General features: G+C 50.2%; 1 protein-coding gene across 1 annotated transcript in view; it reads left to right on the top strand.

The window, feature by feature from the left end:
- The window catches only part of WASHC5 (WASH complex subunit 5), a 50,991-nt gene that overhangs the window by 9,629 nt on the left and 17,550 nt on the right, over positions 1-23,812 (top strand). Inside the window, exons 4-17 of the mRNA XM_075549278.1 lie at positions 339-423; positions 1,135-1,235; positions 4,406-4,595; positions 5,293-5,445; positions 7,896-8,009; positions 10,182-10,353; positions 13,733-13,860; positions 14,859-14,988; positions 17,014-17,126; positions 19,192-19,358; positions 19,477-19,552; positions 20,718-20,828; positions 21,633-21,773; positions 22,928-23,008. Of these exons, the coding sequence (XP_075405393.1) occupies positions 339-423; positions 1,135-1,235; positions 4,406-4,595; positions 5,293-5,445; positions 7,896-8,009; positions 10,182-10,353; positions 13,733-13,860; positions 14,859-14,988; positions 17,014-17,126; positions 19,192-19,358; positions 19,477-19,552; positions 20,718-20,828; positions 21,633-21,773; positions 22,928-23,008 (1,762 nt within the window). The remainder of the gene's footprint in view (positions 1-338; positions 424-1,134; positions 1,236-4,405; positions 4,596-5,292; positions 5,446-7,895; positions 8,010-10,181; positions 10,354-13,732; positions 13,861-14,858; positions 14,989-17,013; positions 17,127-19,191; positions 19,359-19,476; positions 19,553-20,717; positions 20,829-21,632; positions 21,774-22,927; positions 23,009-23,812) is intronic.

Consider the following 23,812-nt stretch of genomic DNA (forward strand, 5'->3'; position numbering starts at 1 on the left):
CAGTCCAGATGCTGCTACCGCTTTTTTTTTAAATCATTTTATTGGGGGCTCATTCAGCTCTTAATATGATCCATACAGCCCTCGGTCCTGAGAGATCGGTGGGTCCTACAGCAGGCCTAGGAAACATTCTTTCCTTGGATGAGCCACCAGTCCCAGAAGTTCCACAAAACCCTGTTCTTCAGCACATGAAGCACAAGGACCAAACCAAAGGCCGGAATACCTGGGATTGTGCCTTGTCTTTTTAAAATAGAAACTTCTCTATTTTTCTTTTTTTAAATGGGACTGAATGATTTTGCTCCATTATCAGTGAATGACATGCCTTATGGCTCCATTTCTAGATACCTGGATGACCTCCATGAAGGTGTTTATATTCAGCAAACCTTAGAAACTGTGCTTCTCAATGAAGATGGAAAGCAACTCTTGGTAAGTAACTGTGGCCATTCTCAGTGATTGGCAGGACCAGGCAGGGTTTCAGTCGTCTGTACAGAGGGTCACTGTGAGGCGGGACTGCCTCAACCACACTTAACACCCACAATAGTGACCATTCAAAACAGGAATTCAAGGGTATCAGACTTGACATTTCTCTTCATGCTTCCAGTCCCAAGGACATCTAGAGAACTAGTCTGTAAAGAGAAGCAAAATAAATTGCTCATTGTCTTCTGACCGGCAGGCCCATATCTGAGTTCAGAACAGAACAGGCTTTGAACAAGTTGACGGTGAATGAAAGATTGAGTAGCAGTGGTGAGTTTTCTCATGAGAAGCACCCTCTCCTTCATCTCCTGCAGCCTCAGCATCTAGCCTCGTACCTAGCAGACAGTGATCCCTAAGCAAAGGTGCTGATGGAGTAAATGGCTTTCTGATGAAGAGGTCTTTCTAATAGACAGGTTGTATTTAGGGATCTCGAACAAAACTAGACCCACTGACAGCTAATCACTGTGAGTTAGAGCTTACTTCCAGGAGCTTTTCAAAGTCCATTCTGGGCAAAAGGTGAGAGCCCCTTGGGAAAAACCCACATTTTCCATGCTCAGAATCAAGCTTTTAGGAGGAATGTTGGCAATTTTTCTGTTTTCTAATGTTGACCATAACCCATTTCCTGTGATGTAAGTGCCAGTTACTGCCTCGTTCTCTTCCTAGTGTGAAGCACTTTACTTATATGGCGTGATGCTGCTGGTCATCGACCAAAAGATGGAAGGAGAAGTCAGAGAGAGAATGCTAGTTTCCTACTACCGATACAGGTACCTGGGCCTAGTACCACACACTCCCCAAGCACTGGTCTCCGTCACAGGCAGCGTCTGCCCATGATTCTTATATTGGGAACAGCAGCAAGATGATCTGGGGCAATTGTATGGTCATCTCCTCCCCTCTGAACACGGAGGGGTTTGGCCATTACTGTACAATCTGTATTCTAACAGAAGCACTGTCAGGTAGATGGTGGCTGTTCACAGCAAGGTCGGTGGTACAAACCCACCACCTGCCCTGAGAGAGAGAAAGGATGCCACGCTTGGTCAAGTAGAGGGGCGTGAAAGAGGAGGGCTGTCAGGATGGACTGGCACAGTGACTGCATCCAGGGGCTCCAGCTTACAGTTGGGAGCATGGCACACAACTGGGCAGTGTTTTGTTTGGTCCATACAAAGGGTCACTGTGTGTCAGAACTGACTCAGCAGCACCTAGCAAGAGAATCTGCTCGTGTGAAAATGTGCAGCCTTGGCACCCTACATAGGTTTCTATAGGTCAGAATAGACTCGATGACAGGCACTTTACCATAATAGCCCACAAATAATTATGTACAAAGAGGAGAACAAAGTGCCATTGGGTTGACCAACTCATAGCAACCTCATGGGACAGAGTAGACCGTTCTGGGAGGAGATTTGAGAGCCTCATCTTTCTCCCTGGGAGTGACTGGTGGTTTCAAACTGCTGCCCTTGTGGAGTGGCCAGCATCGAACCCAGGACCCGCCAGGGCTCCTTCAGTCATCTGTGGAGTATTGGATGTTGCTGGGTGATGTAAGTTGCTGTATTCACAATAGTCTCAATTTAAATAAACAAAAAGGAAACCTGAATGTTCTTTATCTTGAAGATACTGTTTCACATCCCAGAAGACCTACATTCAGCTCTCAGCTGCTAACCAATAGCGTGGTCATTCAAACCCAGCCAACGCCTGGGAGCAAAACCGGGCCACCTGCTTGCTTAAAGATTTCAGCCAAGGAAACAAGATGGGGCGGCTCTGTGTGGTCATACAGGGTCACTGTGATTCAGAGCTGCCTGAGGGCACACAGTGGCATCACGAAGGTTATGTTTGTGTGACGTTCTCTAACATGACTCCCTGACAGGATAGAGGGCATTTAATGAACACAATTCCTTGTCATTTCAGGTTGATGACTTTGAAAAGTTATCACGCAGGGCAGACGGCAGTGAAGTCTCACATAGTTAGAATCAAAAACAAGCCCCACAAAAGCACACACCCACCATGGTGTGAAGTATGTGTCTGCAGGCGCGGGACCTTCAGGAAGGAGGGCTTGGAAAGCAGGAGCCCTGTCCCCCAAGTCTTCCACCTAGGACCCAGCGTAAGCCGGAAAAGTCAATCAAATGGATGCCAACTCACAGTGACCCTGTGTAGTTTTCTGAAATAGTAAATTTTTATAGGAGTGCACAGCCTCACCTTTTGCCCCTGGGGTGGCTGATGAATTTGAACCATCAACCTGGTACTTAGCAGCCCAACACTCCTGAGGACCCAGCACACAGGTTTTTAATTTATTGTGCAAATGAGTCCGAATCTGGATACAAGGTCCAGGTCAGAAATAGCTATGATTCCGAGAAGCTTCAGTCAATAAGCAGGAGTCCATTAGGAACTTAGGCTCAAGCTATCCTGAGCAGAATGACCATTTTCAAGCTTTCGGATGAAGAGAAAATAGATGGATAAGTGAGGGAGGTCAACAGAGAGGGCGTGGTCTGGGGTCACTATCCATTCAGCTCCCTGGGTCCTGCTGCCTCGCCTGCATGGGTTCCCGGGGAGTGCCCACGGCGTGCATAATGCACTGTGTCAGTGGCCTTGGTTTTCCAAGGAAATGTAAGCCGCCCTGCCCATATTTCTCAAAGAACCTGGAAAGAGAGAAACAACTAATGTGAGGAAGGGGAAGTCCTCTTTGGTTTGGTTGGGTGCCTTTGGCTTTAAGCTTAGAGAAGCTGCCTTGTCCCTTTTGGAACACGGCTAATGCCCGGGGACGTGGGCATCCATTATTAAAGCGACTGTGAGCGATTGCGAGTCAGCACTGCAGTACAGCAGGCCCTTGCGCCCAGCAGGAGGTGCTCTGCCAAGTCTGCCCTCTGAAGCTGGTGCCTTCCTTCCAGGGCTTGCTATTCTAATCCATCGAAGGAAGCACGGATGTTCGCATTAGACTCTACCGAAGCAGCAGCTGGCCAGTGAAAACCAGTCAGCCCATATCCCAAGGAGCCCTAGTGGCACAGGGTTAAAGCGCATCACTGCAAACCTAACGGTCTGTGGTTCGAAACCACCAGCCCCTCCTGGGAGAAAGACACAGCAGTCAACTTCCATACAGACGTTCAGCCTAGAGAAACCTCCCGTGGCTTGGCCTTGCCCTCTGAGGTCGCTGTGAATCAGAAGGGATGGTAACTTTGGTGTTTTTAGAATTATTTTTCCATTTGCGAAATGTCAGTGGCACCGGTTCACATTTTTTTTTTAACTACTTACTCTTCTTAAACCTACGTGCTCTCACACGCACAGAATATCTCCTTCGACATCAAAACATGACCCACACTCTAGTCTCTTGGAGTCAAAAGCCAACCAGAACAGCAGCAAAGCTGGAGGTGGCTTCTAATTGTTCCACGTGTGTGACTAGCCATAAATTTCATTGTGGAAATCTTAGCCTGTGTCCATTATGGGATGCCAACTCACTGCTGGAACATGGCAGAGTGGATTACACGTAGGAACTGGTAAACCACACGGCCAGCAGTTCGAGCTCACTAGCTGCACTGAGGGAGAAAGATGAGGCTCTGCTCCCAGAAAGATTTGCAGCCTCGGAACCCACAGGGGCAGCCATACCCTGTCCTAGAGGGTCAGAATCAACTGGCTGACAGTGAGGTTGGTTGGGGTTTGTGGATGGACCGCAGCATTTTCTGGTGTATTCCAAAGCCAGTCCAGACCCAAGGATTTGGGTAAAGGCTTATTTGACTTTTACAAAGAACCAATGCCCATATTATAAGTTTGCAGCATTAATAGGCTTTGAGGGCATATACTTTTATACCATAGAGTATACATTGATTCCATGATCGTATCCAAAACTCTTTGCGTCAAATTGAAATGGAAATCTTGTGCTCGGCTGTATTGGGGGATTCTGATTTGTGCCATGTGTTTTGGTCTTTTACTTCCATTGCTGCCTGTGACTTAGTGCTGCCCGGTCTGCCGATTCAAATGTCGATGACATCTGTAAGCTGCTTCGAAGTACAGGTTATTCCAGCCAGCCAGGAGCCAAGAGACCCCCCAACTACCCCGAGAGCTATTTCCAAAGAGTGCCTATCAACGGTTCCTTCATTAGTATGGTCATCGGCCGCCTCAGATCTGACGATATTTACAACCAGGTGGGGAGTAAATCTGTCACCATCTGACGAGTTTGAGGTTTCACTTCCCTTCTCACGTCCCCTCAAGAGAGGAAGACAGCCAGGCAGGAAGAAAACGCTCTGAGCTCTGTTAGAAGCTGGGGGGTGGAGAGCCAGGAGATAGAGGAATGAAAGGGTTCACTTTGACAGGTAAGAGATCTTTGGGAGCAAACGGGATTTGAAGTTTGCAAGGAAAGAAGATGCACTCCTTTATTTGTCCAAGAAATCGGCTCAGATGGGACAGAAAATCGGTTCCTTTTCGGGTGGGAAGCAGTGCTCAAAGGAGTAGTGAGGTTGCAACTGATGATGGGGATGCAGGGCAGCGCAGCGCAGCCCGGGCGATGGCCGGAGCAGGGGTGCGAGGACCCGGAGCTCTCACAAGTTGCTGCCTCTTCAGTGTCTAGTGTTCCATTCGCTTACTTCCATGTAATGAGTGTCCTGTTCGCTTACCGCAAAGCAAGCGACCCTCGGACTTCATTGTCTGTTGAGGAAGACAAGCATGGAGCCCCTGGGCTGGAAGGAAGAGAATATTATCATGGGGTTGGGATAAGACGGAAGGCCATGGGTTGGAATGCCACAGCCTGAGGGCTGGCGAGAGCCTGGGACTCCCCGACGCTGGATAACCGTTGCAGATCCCATCGACGTTGCTAACTCGGTGCCTGGGCCCTTTGCCCTGCAGGTCTCTGCGTACCCACTGCCCGAGCACCGCAGCACAGCCCTGGCCAACCAAGCCGCCATGCTGTATGTCATCCTGTACTTCGAGCCCTCCATCCTGCACAGCCAGCAAGCCAAGATGAGGGAGATCGTGGATAAGTACTTTCCAGATAATTGGGCAAGTATCTTTGTTCACCAGAACCTTTACCCAGAGGTTGTGGTGTCATCAAGAATGGGACCGAGCATTTCTCGAGTTTGTGTCGAGGATATTACAGTCCGTACGATTGTCTCAAGAGCCCGCTAGTCTCTTCTCCTTCTTCTTCTGTTTCATTGACATCTAATCCATGCCCCATGCAGTTCAGTGGTTTGGCTATATTGAAAACCAGTAGTCTGTTTCCTAAGAGGATGTTCACAAGGTAAAGCCACTTACCGAATGCACCGTGCTTAGCCGCGACGATTGCTGTGTAAGTTGCATAATGTGACTGCATCTTTTGGATTCTTCTCTGTTTTAGCCTCCAGCTAGCAAAACCCCTCGAATTTATCATTGTGCGGTTGGGGACCTCGCTTTTAACCTAACTTTAATCCAAAAGGCAGCAGTCGAGGTGGCACCGCGATGAAGCACGTGGCTGCTCACCGCAGGTCAGCAGTTTGAACCCGCCAGCTGCTCCCCCCGAGAATGACTCTGTACAGACTGATCCTCACGGCTCTCCTGAGAGGCAGTTCCGCTCTGTCCTCTGACCCCTGTGAGTGGGAATCAGAGCACGGGCTCTGGTTTGGGTTAGCAGCTTGTTATGGCCACAGACTGTTGGGGTGTGCTTGTAACTGTTAGTGTTTTATTTTGTTAAAAATATGCTTTGTCACAGGATTAAATAGGACGGCATGTTTACTGTATATAAAGTGCTTTCTTTACAGCATGTTAATACATAGGAAATGCTCTCTTTGCACGTGGAGCATTTGACCAAGTGCCACGAATAAGAAACAATCGTTTTTGAAGGGCCCGCATGTTCTCAGCAGATTTTGTTCCGCTTTTTACCAACGATTGAATCGTGTCCCTTATCGGTGGTACGGGGCCTGAGAGAGATTCTTCACTGGCTCGGAGAGGAGGATGCCTGTCCACAATGTATTATACGTTTTTGTCAAACTTCTTTGTTATGTTTACATGTCTGAATAGAATGAAGAAGGTTTTTTCCCTTATTTGATACTGTCATCAGAAACATTTTAGCATTAGTGAAGTTCAATGTCCACTTTGCATGATTAAAAAACGAGCCAAACTTGCTGCCAGTGAGTCGATGCTGACCCCTAAAAGCCTTATAAGATGGGGAGAACTGCCCCTGTTGAGACTGTGACTCTTTTTTTTCTGAGACTGTGACTCTTTTTTTTAAAAATCATTTTATTGGGGGCTCATACAGGTCTTATCACCATCCATACATGCATCCATTGTGTCCAGCACATTTGTACATTTGTTTCCATCATCATCCTCAAAACATTTGCTTTTTACTTGAGCCCTTGGTATCAGCTCCTCATTTCTCCCCTCCCTCTCCCATCTTCCTTCCCTCACGAACCTTTGATAATTTATACATTTTTTTTTTCTTGCCTTACACTGTCTGATGTCTCCCTTCACCCACTTTTCTGTTGTCTGTCCCTTAGGGAGGGGGTTATATGTGGATCATTGTGATCAGTTCCCCCTTTCTTTCCCACCTTCCCCTGACCCTCCTGGTATTGCTACTCTCGTTATTGGTCCTGAGGGGTTTATCTGCCCTGGATTCCCTGTGTTTCCAGCTCTTATATGTACAAGTGTACATGCTCTGGTCTAGCTGGATTTGTAAGGTAGAACTGGGATCATGATAGTGTGTGTGTGGGGGGGGGGGGGGAGCATTAAAGAACCAGAGGAAAGTTGTATGTTTCATCGTTGCTGCACTGCATCCTGACTGGCTCATCTCCTCACTGCGACCCTTCTGTAAGGGGATGTCCAGTTGCCTACAGATGGGCTTTGGGTCCCCACTGTGCACTCCCCCTCATTCACAATGATAAGATTTTTTTATTCTTTGATGCCTGATACCTGATTCTATCGACACCTCATGATCACACAGACTGGTTTGCTTCTTCCATGTGGGCTTTATTGCTTCTGAGCTAGATGGCCGCTTGTTTATCGAGACTGTGACTCTCTGTGGGAGTAGAAAGCCCCATCTTTCTCCCTCAGAGCAGCCGGTGGGTTTGAACTGCTGACCTGTGCCTTGCATTAACACTACACCACCAGGGATCCGGTTTGTGTGAGGCCCACCTGTAACAGAACATCCCGACAGACTCCAAAGAAAGGAAAAACTACCTCGGGTCATTTTCCCACAAACTCTTGTGTTTCAAAGTGCTGATGAGCAAAAATGCTCACCGATACAAGGGGACTTGCAGCATTTCTTAGCATTAAAAAGACAATGGAATGTATCCACGAATGATTTGAAAGCCCCCCATCGATGTGGAAACTTCTGTGTGTTCTTTGGAATGGAGTAGATATGATATTTAACTTGAAGGAATCGGCTCTGCCTGCTGCCATGTTGTGTCCACTGGGTTCTAGCCTAGAAGTGAGCAGGCTTTGTAACAAATACTGAACCAATGTCTCCTTCACTCTTTCAGGTAATTAGCATTTACATGGGAATCACAGTAAATCTAGCAGATGCTTGGGAACCTTACAAAGCTGCCAAAACCGCCTTAAACAACACCCTGGACCTTTCCAACGTCAGGGAGCAGGTAGGTGCTGGCCGAGCATGCTCCCATAGCGGCCATTCTCACACAGGCGGCAGGACACAGCTAAATAGATGTCCCACAGAATGTGGAAGGCGTCCGTCCTCATAGATGGTCTAGTGCAGTGCTTAGTGAAAGCGGGAATTTGCTAGAGTTCTAAATTGTGTGGGGGCGTGTAAAGTGTCCCAAGGAAGACTGGCCACCCTACGATGGATCAGGCCAACCTAGGGCCCAGCAGCCCCCGTGTGCTGTGCTTGGACAGAGCTGATTGCAGGAACGTTTGAAATGAGTATGTTTTTATCAGTAGGCTGCTTGTTGAAGGTGGTAACTGAGTACGCGCAATACGTCCTCTTGCTGTAATTTAAACCCATCCTCTCCGATACTCAGCAAGACTCGGGTCGTTCATCTCCACCGGTTTAAACGGCTAGAGCCTGACTGCTTTCCAAGAACACAAAGCAGAAGGGAACGGTTGGTCTGCAGTCAAGAAGTACACGCAGTGAGCCGAGCAGAAAACGCATTTTCATTGTGGAGAGTGTCAGAGGTCGCTGAGCCAGGGCGACCCTCCTGCTCACTGGCTGGGTGTTTGAGATCCCACTGTGCCTAGGACAGTGTTGTGCCCAACACTTCCACTTGTTTTAGTCCAATCAGTTGAATTCCATCAATAGTGTATGAGTACTTTCCGGATTGGCACTTCTCCTGGAAACGTATTAGAGACAGTGACTGGATGTCTCGACTACTGATTTCAATGCAGAGTTTTTGCTGCTCAAAGTCTTTCCGTGTGTGTGTTTTCTCATTGGTGACGTTTTAAGAGGTTTGGTCTGAATCATCTGAAGAGGTACTTTGCGATGGTTTTAAACAAACTTGGTTGGCACTTCAAGTTTACTGTAATTCTTGCTTCGCAGAAGGAATAGTCTCAAAAGGCTGATGGGAAAAGTCAGTTTTGAGATACCGAGGTGCAGTTCGTAGTTGCGCTTACTGTGTGTGTAGGGAAGTCTCACCCTCTGTTTTGCTCTGCTCTGTCTGCTTTGGTCCATAAGAAAGGAAGCATGGGTGATTGAGCATCTGTCTTTTTGTTTCCTTTCCTCCAAGTTGCCAATACAAGGGATTTATGGCGTCACCTGGACCAGTTCTCCTTGTGACATTTAAAGAAAACAATATGTAGTAGCTAAGGTCAAAGCTCGACCAGTTTTTACTCAGAGCCAGAACTAGGATGTAGTCTCTGAACTGAATTCTAAGTCCAGCAGAGAGAGTGTGAGAGAGAGAGTGATCTCCTACCTAAGACACAATAATTGGCCTCTACTCGCCCAGAAAAGAAGGAAAGCAAAGACCCAGGAAAGTAGTATACACCATAAACAAACAAACAAACAAATTAACATCTCACTGCCATCGCGTCACTACTGACTCAGTGCGCCTGTCTAGGACAGGGGAGAGTCAAGTCTTCGGGAGAGTAGAAAGCTTTTTCTCCATTGGAGCAAGTGGTAGTCTTGAACTGTTGACCATGTGGACCGTAGCCCAACACATGACCAGTACGCCCCAGGACTCCTTAATCTACACCGTAGGTTCCCCAAATTATTTGGCCTATCACGCCCTTTTCAGAAAAAATTACTCAGCACTCCCCTGGCAATTAAAATCATGTGTAATCTAGCCCCTAACCCAGGATAACGAATAGCTCTCTGTTTTGGGAGCCCCCTGGATCATTCCAGAACCACCACCACCCCTGCCCCGTACCCCACAGGTGGTAGTATCGCCCATTGGGGAAACACTGATCTGTAGGAACCACGCACTCACTGTTACCATGCTCCTTATAAAAGCCACAGAGATGAGCATGTAGTAGCAGGGAAACTAGACAAATGGAGACAGAACAACCAGAATGGGCAGAATAAGATAATAAGAGCACTCGTGCAACGGGAAGGGTGTAACCAGTATCACTTGTCACTGACAACTTGTGTAGAAAGTGTTCAGTGGGAACCTAAACTGCTCCGGACACCTTCACAGAAGCCACCATAAAATGTTACCTTTAAGAAAGCCCAGCCAGCCACTTGCCTTTGAGCCAGACAAACTTCAGCCCAGATGGGATCCACCTTTTGTAAAGTTGTTACTGTTTGTCAGGAGATTAATTTGAACGTGCTTCATTTTCAAGATGAAGAATTCTTCCTTCCCCCGCCTCCATCCCCAAAGGCAATCCGCTGCGCCGCTGTCAGCGACCGCGAGCACGCTCAGCTGCGGCAGTTTCTGAAGGAAGGCTTCCTGCGGGAGGAGGTGGTTCTGGACAACATCCCCAGGCTCCTGCACTGCCTGAGAGACTGCAACGTCGCCATCCGCTGGCTCATGCTCCACACGGCCGACTCAGGTACTGCCGCCCCCACCCAAGAGAGCCCCGTGTTCCCTTGCTCCCCAGAAAGCCTTTCAGGGTGCACAGCACGCTGTGTAGCAGGAAGAGAGCCACGTGGGTCTTCTTGCGGGAGCAGCCCACTTTGAGCCAACCTGGCATGTGAGTGCGTGTACCTGAACAGCTTTCCCTGGGAGATTGCGTACATTCCACTGCCAGGCTCAAGCGGCCTGTGACACACAAGCTGTGGATCGGAGGCTGGAAAAGAAGCTGGTTCAGGGCTTGCACAATTGCAGTTCCTGAGAAATACTTGGTGACGGTGCCCGAGTTAACCCAGTCTTCCAGAGCTGTTTGTCCCTCCGCCTCAGAGTTGAGTCATTCAGCAGCCCCAGAAAACCTGCTGCATTTTTGGTTTTGATACAAAAAACACCCCTAAGACAGGCAGTTCAGATAAAGCTCTGACTCTCCAAAGAAAAAAAAAAACAGCCCATGCCAGATTGCTCGGTTGCTTCCGGCAGCCACACTGGAGCCTCGCCCCCTCCTAGGCAAGATGCTCTGGCACCTGGCGCCCCACAGGCCCTCCCTCACTGCCATCTGCTGCGCTTCCTGTGAGTGGTCAGAATGAAGACGGCAGTTGGGCTGCCTCGTTCTTTCTCTCTGTGGAAATGTGTAGGCTTTCTTCTCAGACTAGAAACCTCCCGCTTCTTCAACTTGTTTTCTCTCAAGTGCTACCTTCCAATTTTCCTCCTCATGTTGCTTATTGACCTAGATCCCTTTCCAGTTTCCAAATTTCAGGGGCTGGATTTCCACTGTGTTCCAGAGAGCTGTCTGCAGTTAGTGTTCGTCCTGGCAGAAACGCCAGTTCCAAGTGAGGCCTCTACCACAGGGACTCCATCTACAGGCTCTTGTACCACATGTCCATGATGCACCCTCTGAGCGAGCCAAGCCCTCCCTTTATTTCACCATGAAGTTGACTGTGCTTGGTCTGAGGACTCAGCCTCTGCCTGACCGAGCCTGCGTCCCCGGAGCCAGCGGTTCCCCAGGTCTGCACCTGCTCAGGAAGCAGCCTCCGCTCCCCAGAGCCTGGCCTGTGGTTGTCAGCCACATCTGGTTTTCACTCTGGGGCCTCACAGTTGTCTGACCTGATTGCACAAGGTCGTAGTTGACCGGGAACGAATGATTTGTCCTCTAGTTATGAGTCATAGGAAGACCGGGAACTGCTCACTCAGCTCTGATGAAGTTTGGGTGTATGTCATGTGTTTTTTAGCCCACTGCCACCATTGGGACCAGCTTTGCATACTTCCAGAATGCTCTGGAAAAGCTACCCTGAAGCAACGTTGCCTATAGAGGACTGACCCCCCCACCCCCACTCCCCACCCCGCAAGGTCCCCACAGTTGGAGGGGCTGTCCCCTTAGTTCACTGAGTCCTGTTTTTGGTGGTCCAATCTTAGGGAGATCATCCAGCCTTGGAAACACTGGAACCACACCCAGCTTTTATGGAGGGGCTAATTGGCTACACGTTCATTGCCTGTTGAGGAAGATAGAATGATTTTTCTGGTGGCGTAGTGGGTTACGTATCAGGCTGCTCACCCCAAGGTCACTGGTTCGAGTCGCCAGAGACCCCGAGGGAGAAGGATGAGCCCGTCTCCTCCCATTGCAAAGTGCCGCTTTGGAAGCCCACAGGAGCATATGAACGCTGTCCCATGGGGTCACTGGAGCATGAGCGTCCACTGACTGCCCCAGGTTTGGTTGAGGTTAGAGTCTCTGCCCCTTCTCTACAAAGGAAGCAAATGGAGATCAGAAGTTTCTGGGTGAATTAGACAAGGGACTGTCCTCTGAGAAAGGTTTCCCCCTGGGCACTCAGCAGCCACGAGTTGCTCGGTGTTTTCTTCCTGAGCAGTTCTACAGGTGCCCGACAAATCTCCCACAGCAGTTTGCTCTGGAAACAGGGCCTCCTCCAGGCTGGCCTGGCTCCCTTCCCAATGGAAGGGTGTAGAAGTAGGTGTTTAACTAACAGGAGAAAGACGGGCTTTCTAATCCTATAGAGTCACAGTGCTGAAACCCCTGTCACATGGGGTCACTGAGTAGGCAACGCCTGGGGAGTGAGGGAGAGTGTTTTTCACCCAACTGAAGTGCCCCAAATACCCCATAACATAAGTTCCTCCACCGGAGTCATATGCATGGGGTGAGAAAGAGCGGGGAGGGGTGGGTCGGGTAAGCCTGCGATAGTGGTGCAGGTGCCTCGCACCTTCTCGTCCACCTCGCCAGCCAGCCTGCGCTATCTGAGGGGGCACGTGGGACATGCAGGCCTGCAGGGCTTAGCACAGCCCCAGAGGCCTTCACATGATCTGCTGTGAGCTTGGTGGCTCATTGGTTGCTGTCTGTATTGTTCCCTGTTTGGGGTAGTCTTAGGGCTTAGTTTATCTTTTGCTGGTAAGTATCCTTCTCTTAACCTCCTTTCTTAGCCTGTTGCAGGTAAATAACTGGCCCCCCCAAGCCTGGTCTCGTTAAATAAGGTTACAGTTTTGTTGCATTCATTTCTCTGAACATAGCATTTCTTTCCTCTGCGAGGGTCCAGCTTGGCAGCTGGCAGGCTGGCCTAGCAATCAAGACCGCTGGTGTGGTGCCCCTGGGTCAGTCCCTACCTCCCTGGGCCTGGGTAGTGGTAGCACTGTGGGGTAGGCATTGGGCTGGGGACCGGTCAGAGCATCCAGCCGTGCCACCGAGCAAAGATGGGCTGTCTGTTCCCGTAAAGACCTACAGCCTCGGAAACCCTGTGCAGGGCAGCTGCCAGTTGGAATCCACCCGATGGCAGGGGGTTTGGTGTTTGGGAAGGACAGTCTCAGAAGGGCCTGCCAGGCCTTTGGGCCTTCAGGACGTTTCAGCATGCCTTGCTGTGTCTACAATTGTTACTGTACTGTGTGCTTTTAAAACCATCCCTGCGCCTGTCACACTGAACACTGTATAGAAGTATAAAGCTGAAAGACCCTTCCTGACCTCCCTTTGACCTCCACGCCTTCTCCAAACCTCCCGTGGATCCCCAGTGGTCACCACATTGAACAGATGGGCTGTTGTCTTCTTGCCCTTTCAATACGTACAAACACATATGTACCTGTAGATATCCTGCTGGTAGTACATACACAAGATATCGCTAGACATCACACACACTCACTAATGCTTACACAATGTGGACATGCTGCCCCACCGCTTGATTCTCTCACTCAGCAGCCTGCCAGATCCAACTGTCCTTGACCGTTCAGTCATACTGCAAAGCCTGGGAAACTGTCATGGTTTCTCTCCTGTCTGACGTGCTTCCCCCGGATGAAACTTGATGTTCAAGAGGATAGTGCAGGTTTGTACTTCCGGGTGAGCAGAGAGATCTCCTCTTGCCCTTTTCCAGCCTGTGACCCAAACAACAAGCGCATCCGTCAAATCAAGGACCAGATTCTAACGGACTCCAGGTACAGCCCCAAGATCCTCTTCCAGCTGCTACTGGACACGGCGCAGTTTGAGTTTATTCTCAAAGAGGTAACAGTATTGAATGTGAACCAGAGTCGTGGGAGAAGGGGAGTTGGTTGGGGATCTTGTGTTCGTAAACATGTTTATAAAAACACTTAGAAGCTGGAGCTTTGTGGTATAAGCCAGACTCTAGCTGTCGGGTACAGTGAGTGAACGTGCAGAAGACTGGGGAGATGGACATTAATGAAAGAGTCACTAATGAACGTGTCAGTGCTACAGGAAAGGAGCGTGGTTTGGGCCCCATAAGACAGAGAGCCCTGATCCAGCCTGATGGCCCCTTCCCCGAGAGAAATGGGAACATCGGGTGGGACCAAAGGATGGAGTGACCTTAAGTGTTCATTGTCACCAATCCCTCTGCCATTGAGTCGGTTCCAGCTCATGGCAATCATGCAGGTCCGTGTTGGACTGCCCCGAGGGCCTTCCAAGCCACCATCTTTATGGAAGCAATTGGCCGCATCAATCCACCAGTCTCTCTCTCCGTTCGCAGCCAAGTGCTTAACAGTTGTGCCAACAGGGCTCCTTCCCATCCCGCCCACGACTCATTTACTACTCAGATCAGCCCTGTAGGCAGAGAAGAAGCACTTCACAGAGGTTCTGAGGCTATAAATTCGTAAGGGATTAGACAGCTCGTCTTTCTCCAGCCTCGTCTTTTGCCCTTTGAGTGGATGGTGGGTTTGAACTGCCAACATTCCAATTAGTGGCCCATCATGTGGCAGAGCTGCTGAAGGCACGACCATCAGGTTAATTCCAGTTTACAGGGTTTCCAGTGGACTTACACCGCCGGCCTTTTGGTTAGCAGTCCAGCACTTGCCCAACAGCGCCACTCAGGAGCCTTAAAAATCTACACCAATGTATTAGAATCACCTTAGAAATCTACACCTATGTATTAGAATCACCTTAGAAATCTACACCAATGTATTAGAATAAGTCAGGAGTCCTGCAGGCTTTGTCATAAACTGATTTGGATCGGCTCCGACATTAACCAGTTTTTTCTGACTCGCCCACAGATGTTCAAGCAGATGCTCTCCGAGAAGCAAAGCAAGTGGGAGCGTTACAAGAACGAGGGCTCGGAGCGGATGACCGAGCTGGCCGAGGTCTTTTCTGGAGTGAAGCCCCTAACCAGAGTGGAGAAAAATGGTAATGGCAGAGACGTAGTCCCAGACGTGGGACTGTTAGCACTGCCATCCTGTGATCCCTCCACGCTTTTATGCCCAAGCCTGGCCCTCTTTTGTGTTAGCATCGCAGGCTCCTTTTAAGTGAAATTCAACTCTGGGGCACACAACAACAAAAGATAAAGATCTGAAGTTCAGTTTTGGCCACTTCTAACTTTCTGCCCCTCGGGCCAGGTGGCTGTCTTCTCAGGACTTCAGTTTCCTTATCTTTGAACTAGGCGTTCTCGTGGTTTAACTGGACCCGTCCGGTTCTCGGACAACAGTTTGTGCATGAGCTCTAGAGACGCCTCGCTTGCCCTCTAACGAGGCTGTAAAACTGGGTTCATTGCTGCGCGTTTGAGTGGTGGGCTGAGGATCTGCAGGGGTCATGGTTTCTCAGAAGGCCGCATCACCTGTGAGTACTAGTGACTTCGGATGTGGGCGCGTCCGAGTCTTGGGCTCCTGAACCTGCTTGGTTTCGGTCGCTTTCATCGATGCATCTGTCATCGAGTGGCAGCCGAGGGGTTCTGCAGACCATCGTGAGACTGTTGGTTACGTTCTTTACATTTTTGTTGAGAATTATGTAAACGTTAACTGAGCAGATCATCAGCTTTACTGTTAGCAGTTCGTACGCATGTTGTTTCATCTCATGTCTTGCAGTCCCTTCAATCTGACATCATTTATCCCCTTTCCTGCATCGACGGGCTCAGGTACGGGAACCACTATGAAGACGGCGCAGGACCGTGCGCTGCGTCGTTCTGTCTTGTGTGAGGTCGCTGTGGGTCGGAGCCGACCTGATGGCACCTAGGAACCATATCCCACTTCCTCCCTGTGTCTCCTGCTGCCCTCCCCCTCCTTTCCTCACTCTTCTGAACTTGGTGGCGTGCCCAGTAAGGTAAGCACAGGCGGACTTGTGCTTGCCTACTGATCTGTGGTGAACAGGTCCATGTGGGTTTCACCACCTCTGAGATCAACTGCTCAGTGAGACTGCCTCTGGTGAACCACGGACCGGCGGTTCCATGGCTGACTGAGCCATCTTCAATGTCTTCATTGGAATGAAAAATGGGAAACCGTTCACCACAGATTAGGTAGCGAGCACAAAGAAGCCCACGCTTACCTTGCTGACTGAGTCCTCAGTCCCTGTCCCAGATTGTAAGTTTGAAAAGAGGCTTCAATTCTACAGGCAGGCACTGTGGAGTTGGGTGAGAGACATGCCACGCAGACCCAGAAGCAGAATCTTCGGTGTGGGGCAAAGATGCAAAACTGCTCCCTATGAATTCTAAGTAAACACGTAAGCCAGAGCTTACCTTCTTGGATAACGTGACATGGGTCTTGCCAATTCTTGGAATGAGTTAGAAATCTTTTTTAATAGAAGAATAATGTCCCATTGGTAAGACATAAACTAAAAGCCGACAGGTGATTGTGAAGATGCCCGGATGGGATTCTCAGCAGCCCAGCACCTCACCCTCCATCCGAGAAGGATGCGAAGCCGGGCGTCCACAGACTGGAGAGTCAGTAAGGCAGCTGAGCCCACCCCCTGGCCTGGAGCCCACCCGCCTCTCTGCTCTGGGCAAGGAGGGCAGATGGCACCTCAGGAAGTCTCCCAAACCTCTCCCCCAGCTCACTGCTTCCACCTGCCCCTCCTAGAGATAACACCTCTCTCTCTCTCTGCCTCGCCCACCCGAGTCAGCTCTCCAGAAAGTTCTCCCAGGAATTGCAGCATTTATTTCCTCACGACCCCAACCACCTGGCCAGGATTCATTTGTAGCCTGGGCTTGGGCCTCCTCATGTCTCCGGAGACTGTGGGCTTGGCCGTCTGTGGAGAAGGCGCCCTTTCTTCTCCCAGGTTGCTCGCTCCGGGTCTGCAGAGGTAGTGGTTTGGAGAGCTCCTGAGATTCAGCATGAGGCACAGGATAAGGTGGATTTGTAAACGACAATTCCGTGGAAGTTCCCGCTTCTCTTACAGGAACTCGAGAATTCCAAAAGTCTCTCCTTGTTTCTGTATCGACAGAAAATCTTCAGGCGTGGTTCAGGGAGATCTCAAAACAAATTCTGTCCTTGAACTACGATGATTCTACTGCGGCGGGCCGCAAAACCGTGCAACTGATCCAAGCCCTGGAGGAGGTAAGGACACGCTTTGTAAATGATAGTTCATGAGTTATTCCCCCAGCTACCTACTCCATGCACAAGTCTACTGTGTCCTCAGAAGAGAGACACTGTGAATGCGCATGTTGTAGTATTGATACCCAACCATTGCCAGAGTCAGTGCCAATGCAGAGCAACCGCAGAGGGCAGAGGAGACCTGCCTCCCGAGAGTCCCCGAGCTGTGACTCTTATTTCTCCTGCGGAGCAGCTGTGGCTCGAACCTGAGGGCTCCCAGACAAGGGCTGTGACCAGCATGCCGTCAGGGCTCCTGGAATACAGGACGGGTGGGGAGCACCCCCATGAAATCATCAACACCGGCTAACACCAAAGAAAGCAATTCCAGCCGTCGCATTAGGGGAGTTCATGACACGTGGGACCAACACAGCAGGCTGGTTGCTTTAAGTGGATACTTTTACATGGCCCCAGATGACATAAATATCCCAAATGGCCCTTGGTAGAAAAACTGTTCCCCACCCCGATGTACAGGGCCCTGAAATTGGGGGCTTGAAGAGGATGATAACAAATGTTTGCATAGTTCCACCTGAAGCATGCTGCTGATTCTAGAGGGGGGGCAGTCATAAAAGTTGTGTAGAAACCTGAGGGAGAGTGCGATCCGGAGGAAAACAAGGCAACGGGGCTGCATGTGCCTGCTGTCTGCGTGCTTGTCAGCGTGTGTTGGAAGAGAAGAGCCACCAGTAGCCCGCAGCAATGACAGCCCTTGTACAATGACCAGACCCTGGTTTTCCCCGACCCTACGGTGGGATAGGGGGTGTGGTGGGAGTTTTTCTTGTGTGGGTTCTTAATCTCCCCAAATATGATTGATCATGCCTGAAAACCGTGACCATGATCTCCCCTGAAAGTCTGCATGCATGTTCAGTTGGTTTAAAATGGAGAGTACCAAGCACCCACGTCCTGACGATTAGTTCTGGTACTGAAAACACCACCTCTGCTCATGATCTGTGACCCAGTTGGTCTGAGTGTACATTTTCCCAGAGATGGAAGTGAACTTCTGGCAGGCATTGTCCCGGGTGGATCCCTCGGCGGCCCCCCTTCGTGGCAGCACATATAAAACCAGCGCTTCCCTGGCCATCCCTGAACAAGTGCCCCTTTGTGCTGTCGCTGCTGTCATGGCTGCTCATTAGCAGCTCTCCACAGCTTTGTAAAATGTGCATGCTTCTCCGCTTCTGCATTAATTACTGTGGCCTATGAGCCAGGCCCCTGGAATTCTTTGAAATGTCAGGGCACTGTGGACTCACTGAAGATCCCCGGTGCCCCTGGGTTAGGCTCGGGGCTGTGAATAGCAAGGCCCAAGCCCTCCAGCCAGCCCCTCTGTGGAAGAAAGACGAGGTGTGTGCTCCTGTGAAGACTGGCAGTCTGGAAACCCTCTACAGCGGCAGTGCGCCACCTGTTGGTTGCACCCTTTTGGGGGGGTGGGGGTCAAACGGCCCTTTCACAGGGGTTGCCCGATTCACAACAGGAACAAAATGACAGTGATGAAGTAGCAACGAAAATAATTTGATGGTGGGGGGTCACCACCACATGAGGAACTGTGTGAGAGGGTCGCAGCGTGAGGAAGGCTGAGCAGCGCTGTGCTCTAGTGTCCCGATGAGTCGGCGTTGACTGGAGAGCCGTGAGTTTGGTGTGGTTTTGTGCAAGAATCATGACTCTAGGGGTCCATCCACTGCGCTCCATGTGAAAATGCCAATGCCTTGGCTCTGGCGCAACTTGTTCCTCTCTGCGCAGCTCTGCGAATCTTCAGAATGAGGAAGGTTTCACCATGTGTGTCTGTTGATAAGTGGAAAACAGAAGCATTCACTTTCTTGGGTCATACATGTTCAGGACAATAAGCGATGGAGCGTTTGCTAATCACAGAGATGTATACATTGCTTTCTAACCTGGCTTCTCTAACCCTAACGTTGTAATGTGAAACACAGAGGTTATCCAACATTCGTAGTTAGTAAGTAGGACGCTTTACTCAGGAAAAGCTTGTAACCTTGCAAAGGCCATTCTGAACTCAAAACTGCCACGTGCTTGTGCACCGCAGGTTCAAGAGTTCCACCAGTTGGAATCCAATCTGCAAGTGTGTCAATTTCTGGCTGACACCCGAAGGTTTCTCCACCAAATGATCCGGACCATTAACATCAAAGAGGAGGTCCTGATCACAATGCAGATCGTAGGGGACCTCTCCTTCGCCTGGCAGCTAATCGACAGGTAACTGGCCAGGTGACCCACCTGCTGATTAATGTCCCAAGCCCGGCATCGGCAGACTGCCGTTTGCCCTGAGTGCGGGCTGCTACTTACAACTTCTCCCCTTTATCTCTCCTCACAGTTTCACCTCCATCATGCAAGAGAGCATACGGGTGAACCCAGCCATGGTTACTAAACTCAGGGCTACGTTCCTGAAGGTAAGACAAGAACTGGGCGGTCACCTGCGTGGTTCCCAGGGGAGCGCTGCTCTCATTCACCAATCCAGCCCAACCATGCATCCTCTGGGAAACTTCCGTGCATTTTCAAGCGTTCTTATCCACTGAACATTGTGAGCCATTTGTCCAAAAGACGCCAGAAATGCGTGGATTTCAGTTTAAGAATCGGAGTTTCCACCCCAAAGGGGGTCTTTAAGTGGAGAAGACCCAGCTGTAGTTTGACCAGCGTGCTGGTCAGGTTCCTTCCAGGGCCGCCTGCTGCTCCCGGCAGCACCCTTGCACAGCAGAACATGCACCCTGTCATCAGGTTCTTCTCATGGCCATCTCTATTGAGTCTACCCTGCTCACTCGGGGCTGAGGCCAAGGAGTGGTGACCAATACAGGCCTGGGCCCTGCCCTCAAGGTAGCTCAGGTGGCAGCCAGTGAACACAGACCTTAGCAATGTCTTCAAATTATCAAGACAGAAACGGGCCTTTTTCACATTTCAGTGTGTCCGCCATCGGCAGTGGGCTTGATAGTTGATGGGCCTCTGCGGGTATCTTCTGGGTGGTTGTTGTTGTTTTCACTTGCTTAGAGGTGCAGGGACTCGTGTCATATCTTGCACGGGAGTCCATCGACTGAAAAGTCTGGCCGCACAGAGGAGTGGTTCTCCTGCACGGCACAGTGACTCAGCCTTGGGCCTGCAGCAGAACCACCAGGAGACCTTGTGTAAACACAGAAGGCCAGCTTCCAGCCCCGGAGTTTCTGACTGCAGTTCTACCCCGCTCCCAGCTGCTGCTGAGACAGCCGTCCTGGGGTCCAGGCTTTGCGAACCACCGCCATAGCCGAGGGGAAAGACGGGGCGGGCTTTCTACTCCTGTAAACAGTTGCGGCCTTGGAAACTCACCAGGGCAGTTAGTTGTACCCTGTCCTCTGGGGTGGCTGTGGGTCAGCACGAGAGTGTTGGCAGGTGACCGTCCTCCGTTTCTTTTGAATGGCTTCGCAGTCCTCTGCCATGAAGGTCGCGGGCACTCCTGATGCTGATGAAATCCAAGCGTCCATGACCCCTGTCGGACAGGGCCCAAGAGCTTTGTTGTTGATGGCCACCTGGAAAAGGAGGGGCGGAGTTCTCCGGCCCTTAGAAACAGAGATCTTGTATGTCTTTCAGCTTGCCTCTGCCCTTGACCTGCCCCTTCTTCGCATCAACCAAGCCAACAGCCCCGACCTTCTCAGCGTGTCTCAGTATTACTCTGGTGAGCTGGTGTCCTATGTGCGAAAGGTGAGGCACGCAGCAAGGCGCTTACGTACTAAATGTCGTTGGATAGACGAAAGACTTGCTTGGGGCCCTGTGAGGGTAGTCCTGTGTCCCTGCCCTTACTTTTCATTTGATTCCTGAAATGTGCAGGACCTTCAGGTAAGCTTCCTCTTCCTGCCACCACATAGCACAGGTGTGGTTTTCACTTTCAAAGAAGTCCGTGGACTGGGTGTGCAATGCTGGTAGGCCCCAGGCCCAGGTTCTGGATGTGGGACTCGAGGGACAGCCAGTGTGGTGGCTCCATAAAGTCACAGAGCTCATTGGTGAAAGAGCCAGCCCTACACGGAGCCGAGCCTCGTCACAATGGGATGAGCATTTTCATGGGAGCGTCAGCCCATGTTTTAATAAACGCTGACCAATACAGAGTCCAGCCATTCTGGGTTCAAAGTCTACCTGTGTCGCCTCCTAAGTGAATAATCCAAGTTGTGTTTACTTAGCATCTCTGGACCAGTCTTTTAAAATCTGGGTGGGGGGTGAGGCATTTTGAGTTCCTAATGTTTAAAGGAATTTGGCCTTGTTCATGGTGGGTGTCATTTGCTGTCCAGCCCCCTGGACTCGTGGTTCCATGACCTTCCATGAGGTCACAGGAAGCGCTGCCCAGCCCTGAGCCAGCTGAATGATCCCTCCATCCAGGAACCTGACAGCTGTGCACAGCAGTACTTAATAAAACAAGGTTTCACGTTGCCCCGCATGCCTTCCCGTGGGAAAGTGCTGTTTGTGATTGCTGGTGCCTTCATCCTAATCCTCCTCCTGCCCCTGTTTGGAAAGGTCTTGCAGATCATTCCAGAAAGCATGTTTACGTCTCTTCTGAAGATCATAAAGCTTCAGACCCACGACATCATCGAGGTGCCGACCCGCCTGGACAAGGACAAGCTGAGAGATTATGCCCAGCTGGGCTCACGATACGAGGTGCCGTATCCCCAGCACCTGGGCCTTTTGATCCTTAAAGCTAAAAACCACGTAATGTCACAGGTGCCAAGGGGGCCTTGAAAGGCCATGCTCTGCCTGGCTCACTCTGTCCTCGTGGTCTCGGGACCAGTGCAGATCCGTTTTCACAGGCTCAGCGATGACCATTTCAGTCCCATCATGCCTTGCTCCTCTGGTGTCTTTGAGCAACTGGCTCGCTGTCCAGTGGAAGTGGAGCTCCACTCCCTCCACTCCGCACGTTCCTCTTGAGCAGTTTTGATGAATCGACCCTCTTCCCTTTAGACTAACATCCCTCAACTTCAACGTTCAAGGGGCACAAAGTAATCGATATCCTGCCTTGGAAGCCTACTCCCACCTCAGGGGTGGCTCTCCCCACATTCCTCTGCTTTTCTTTCTGTCTGAACTTAGAATTAAAGCTGGGAAATGTCTACCTGAGTGAAAGGTGAAGGAGCCATGCCCAGTGTCCATTTCTCTCTGGTGCAGGTCCATAAAGTACATCAGAAACTTAGATGGCCAACCTTGGTGTCCTCCATGTATTCAGACCCAAGAATGTCGCCCCTTGTTGCCACTGATGCATGCTGTGGCTTGACAGGAGGGTGAGGGACAGGGAAGGGGCAGTGCCTTCAGTAGTCTCAGGAGTCGTCCTTTGGTAGCTGGATGGGCCCGTCTGTCTGGATGAGAGAGCTGGAGCCCAAGGAAGAGCAAAGACTGTCAGCGTTTACAGAGCTGGTGGCGATCTGCTCCCTGAGGTGCCTGATCTGCCTAGCAGTGGCCTCTCAGCTGCACTGTGGGTCGCATTTCTGTCTGAGACTTGAATATGCATGCGTCTTGAAGCCCCACCCTCACTCTCCTCTCTCTGACCACACCAGGGCCCAACCTCAAACGCACTGCCACTCCCAGCTACACGACTAGGCAGGGTAAACTGCCCTGGTGGGTTTCTGAGACTGTAACTCCTCGCGGGCACAGAAGAGAGGATGGTTTTGAACTGCTGACCGTGGAGTCAGCAGCCCAACTCATAACTCACGAAGCCACTAGGGTTTCTGACTCGTGGGCTGGTAGCCAGCGCTTTCTGCTTCCCATGAAGCAGCGGGTCTGTTGCAGAAGTGCTTCCTTATGCCTCTTTTTCTTTGTTCAAGGTTGCCAAGCTCACTCATGCTATTTCCATTTTCACCGAAGGCATCCTCATGATGAAAACCACGCTGGTCGGCATTATCAAGGTAATCCTGTCCACGCTCGTCTGCGTGGCCAAGGCATGTGGTTGTGGGGTGCTCGCCAGTCGTTCTCTACGCCTAAGCGCACGCAGGACAGAGTCAGACTGCCCCTTGAGGTTTCTTTCCCTGCCCGGGGTGCTTTCTTGACGGGAATCTTTACAAGAGCAGATCATTGGTCTGTCTTTCTCCCCTTAGACCTCTGGGTGGGTTCAAACCATCAACCGCGCAGGGAAAAACTAGGCACTTAACCATGTGTACCATTATTACAATTTTCTTAAGTTTAAAGATCATCAAAACCCAATAAAACCTATCAAAGAGGGAACCGATTACAAGGATCTACATGTGACCTCCTCCCTAGGGAACGAGCAACAGAAAAGTGGGTGAAGGGAGACGTCGGACAGGGCAAGATATGACAAAATAGTAATTTATAAATAATCAAGGGTTCGTGAGGGAAGGGGGAGCAGGGAGGGAGGGGGAAAATGAGGAGCTGATGCCAGGGGCTTAAGTGTAGAGCAAATGTTTTGAGAATGATGAGGGCAATGAATGTACAAATGTGCTTTACACATTGATGTATGTATGGATTGTGATAAGAGTTGTATGAGCCCCTAATAAAACAATTAATAAATTAATTTTTAAGAAACCTATCAATTATCTCCTTTATTTTAAAATAATGGATTATTTTTTTACGATTGGAAAGTAAAAGAAGCACCTATCAGGGAATTCAGGGACATGTAAAAGTATTTGCTGTTTCCTGGTTCCTAATGTCCCCTAGTGAATTGAAAAGAACTTCCGCATTCCAGAATAAAAAAC

The sequence above is a fragment of the Tenrec ecaudatus genome, chromosome 5 (assembly GCF_050624435.1).
Source record: "Tenrec ecaudatus isolate mTenEca1 chromosome 5, mTenEca1.hap1, whole genome shotgun sequence".
NCBI classification, from domain to species: domain Eukaryota; kingdom Metazoa; phylum Chordata; class Mammalia; order Afrosoricida; family Tenrecidae; genus Tenrec; species Tenrec ecaudatus.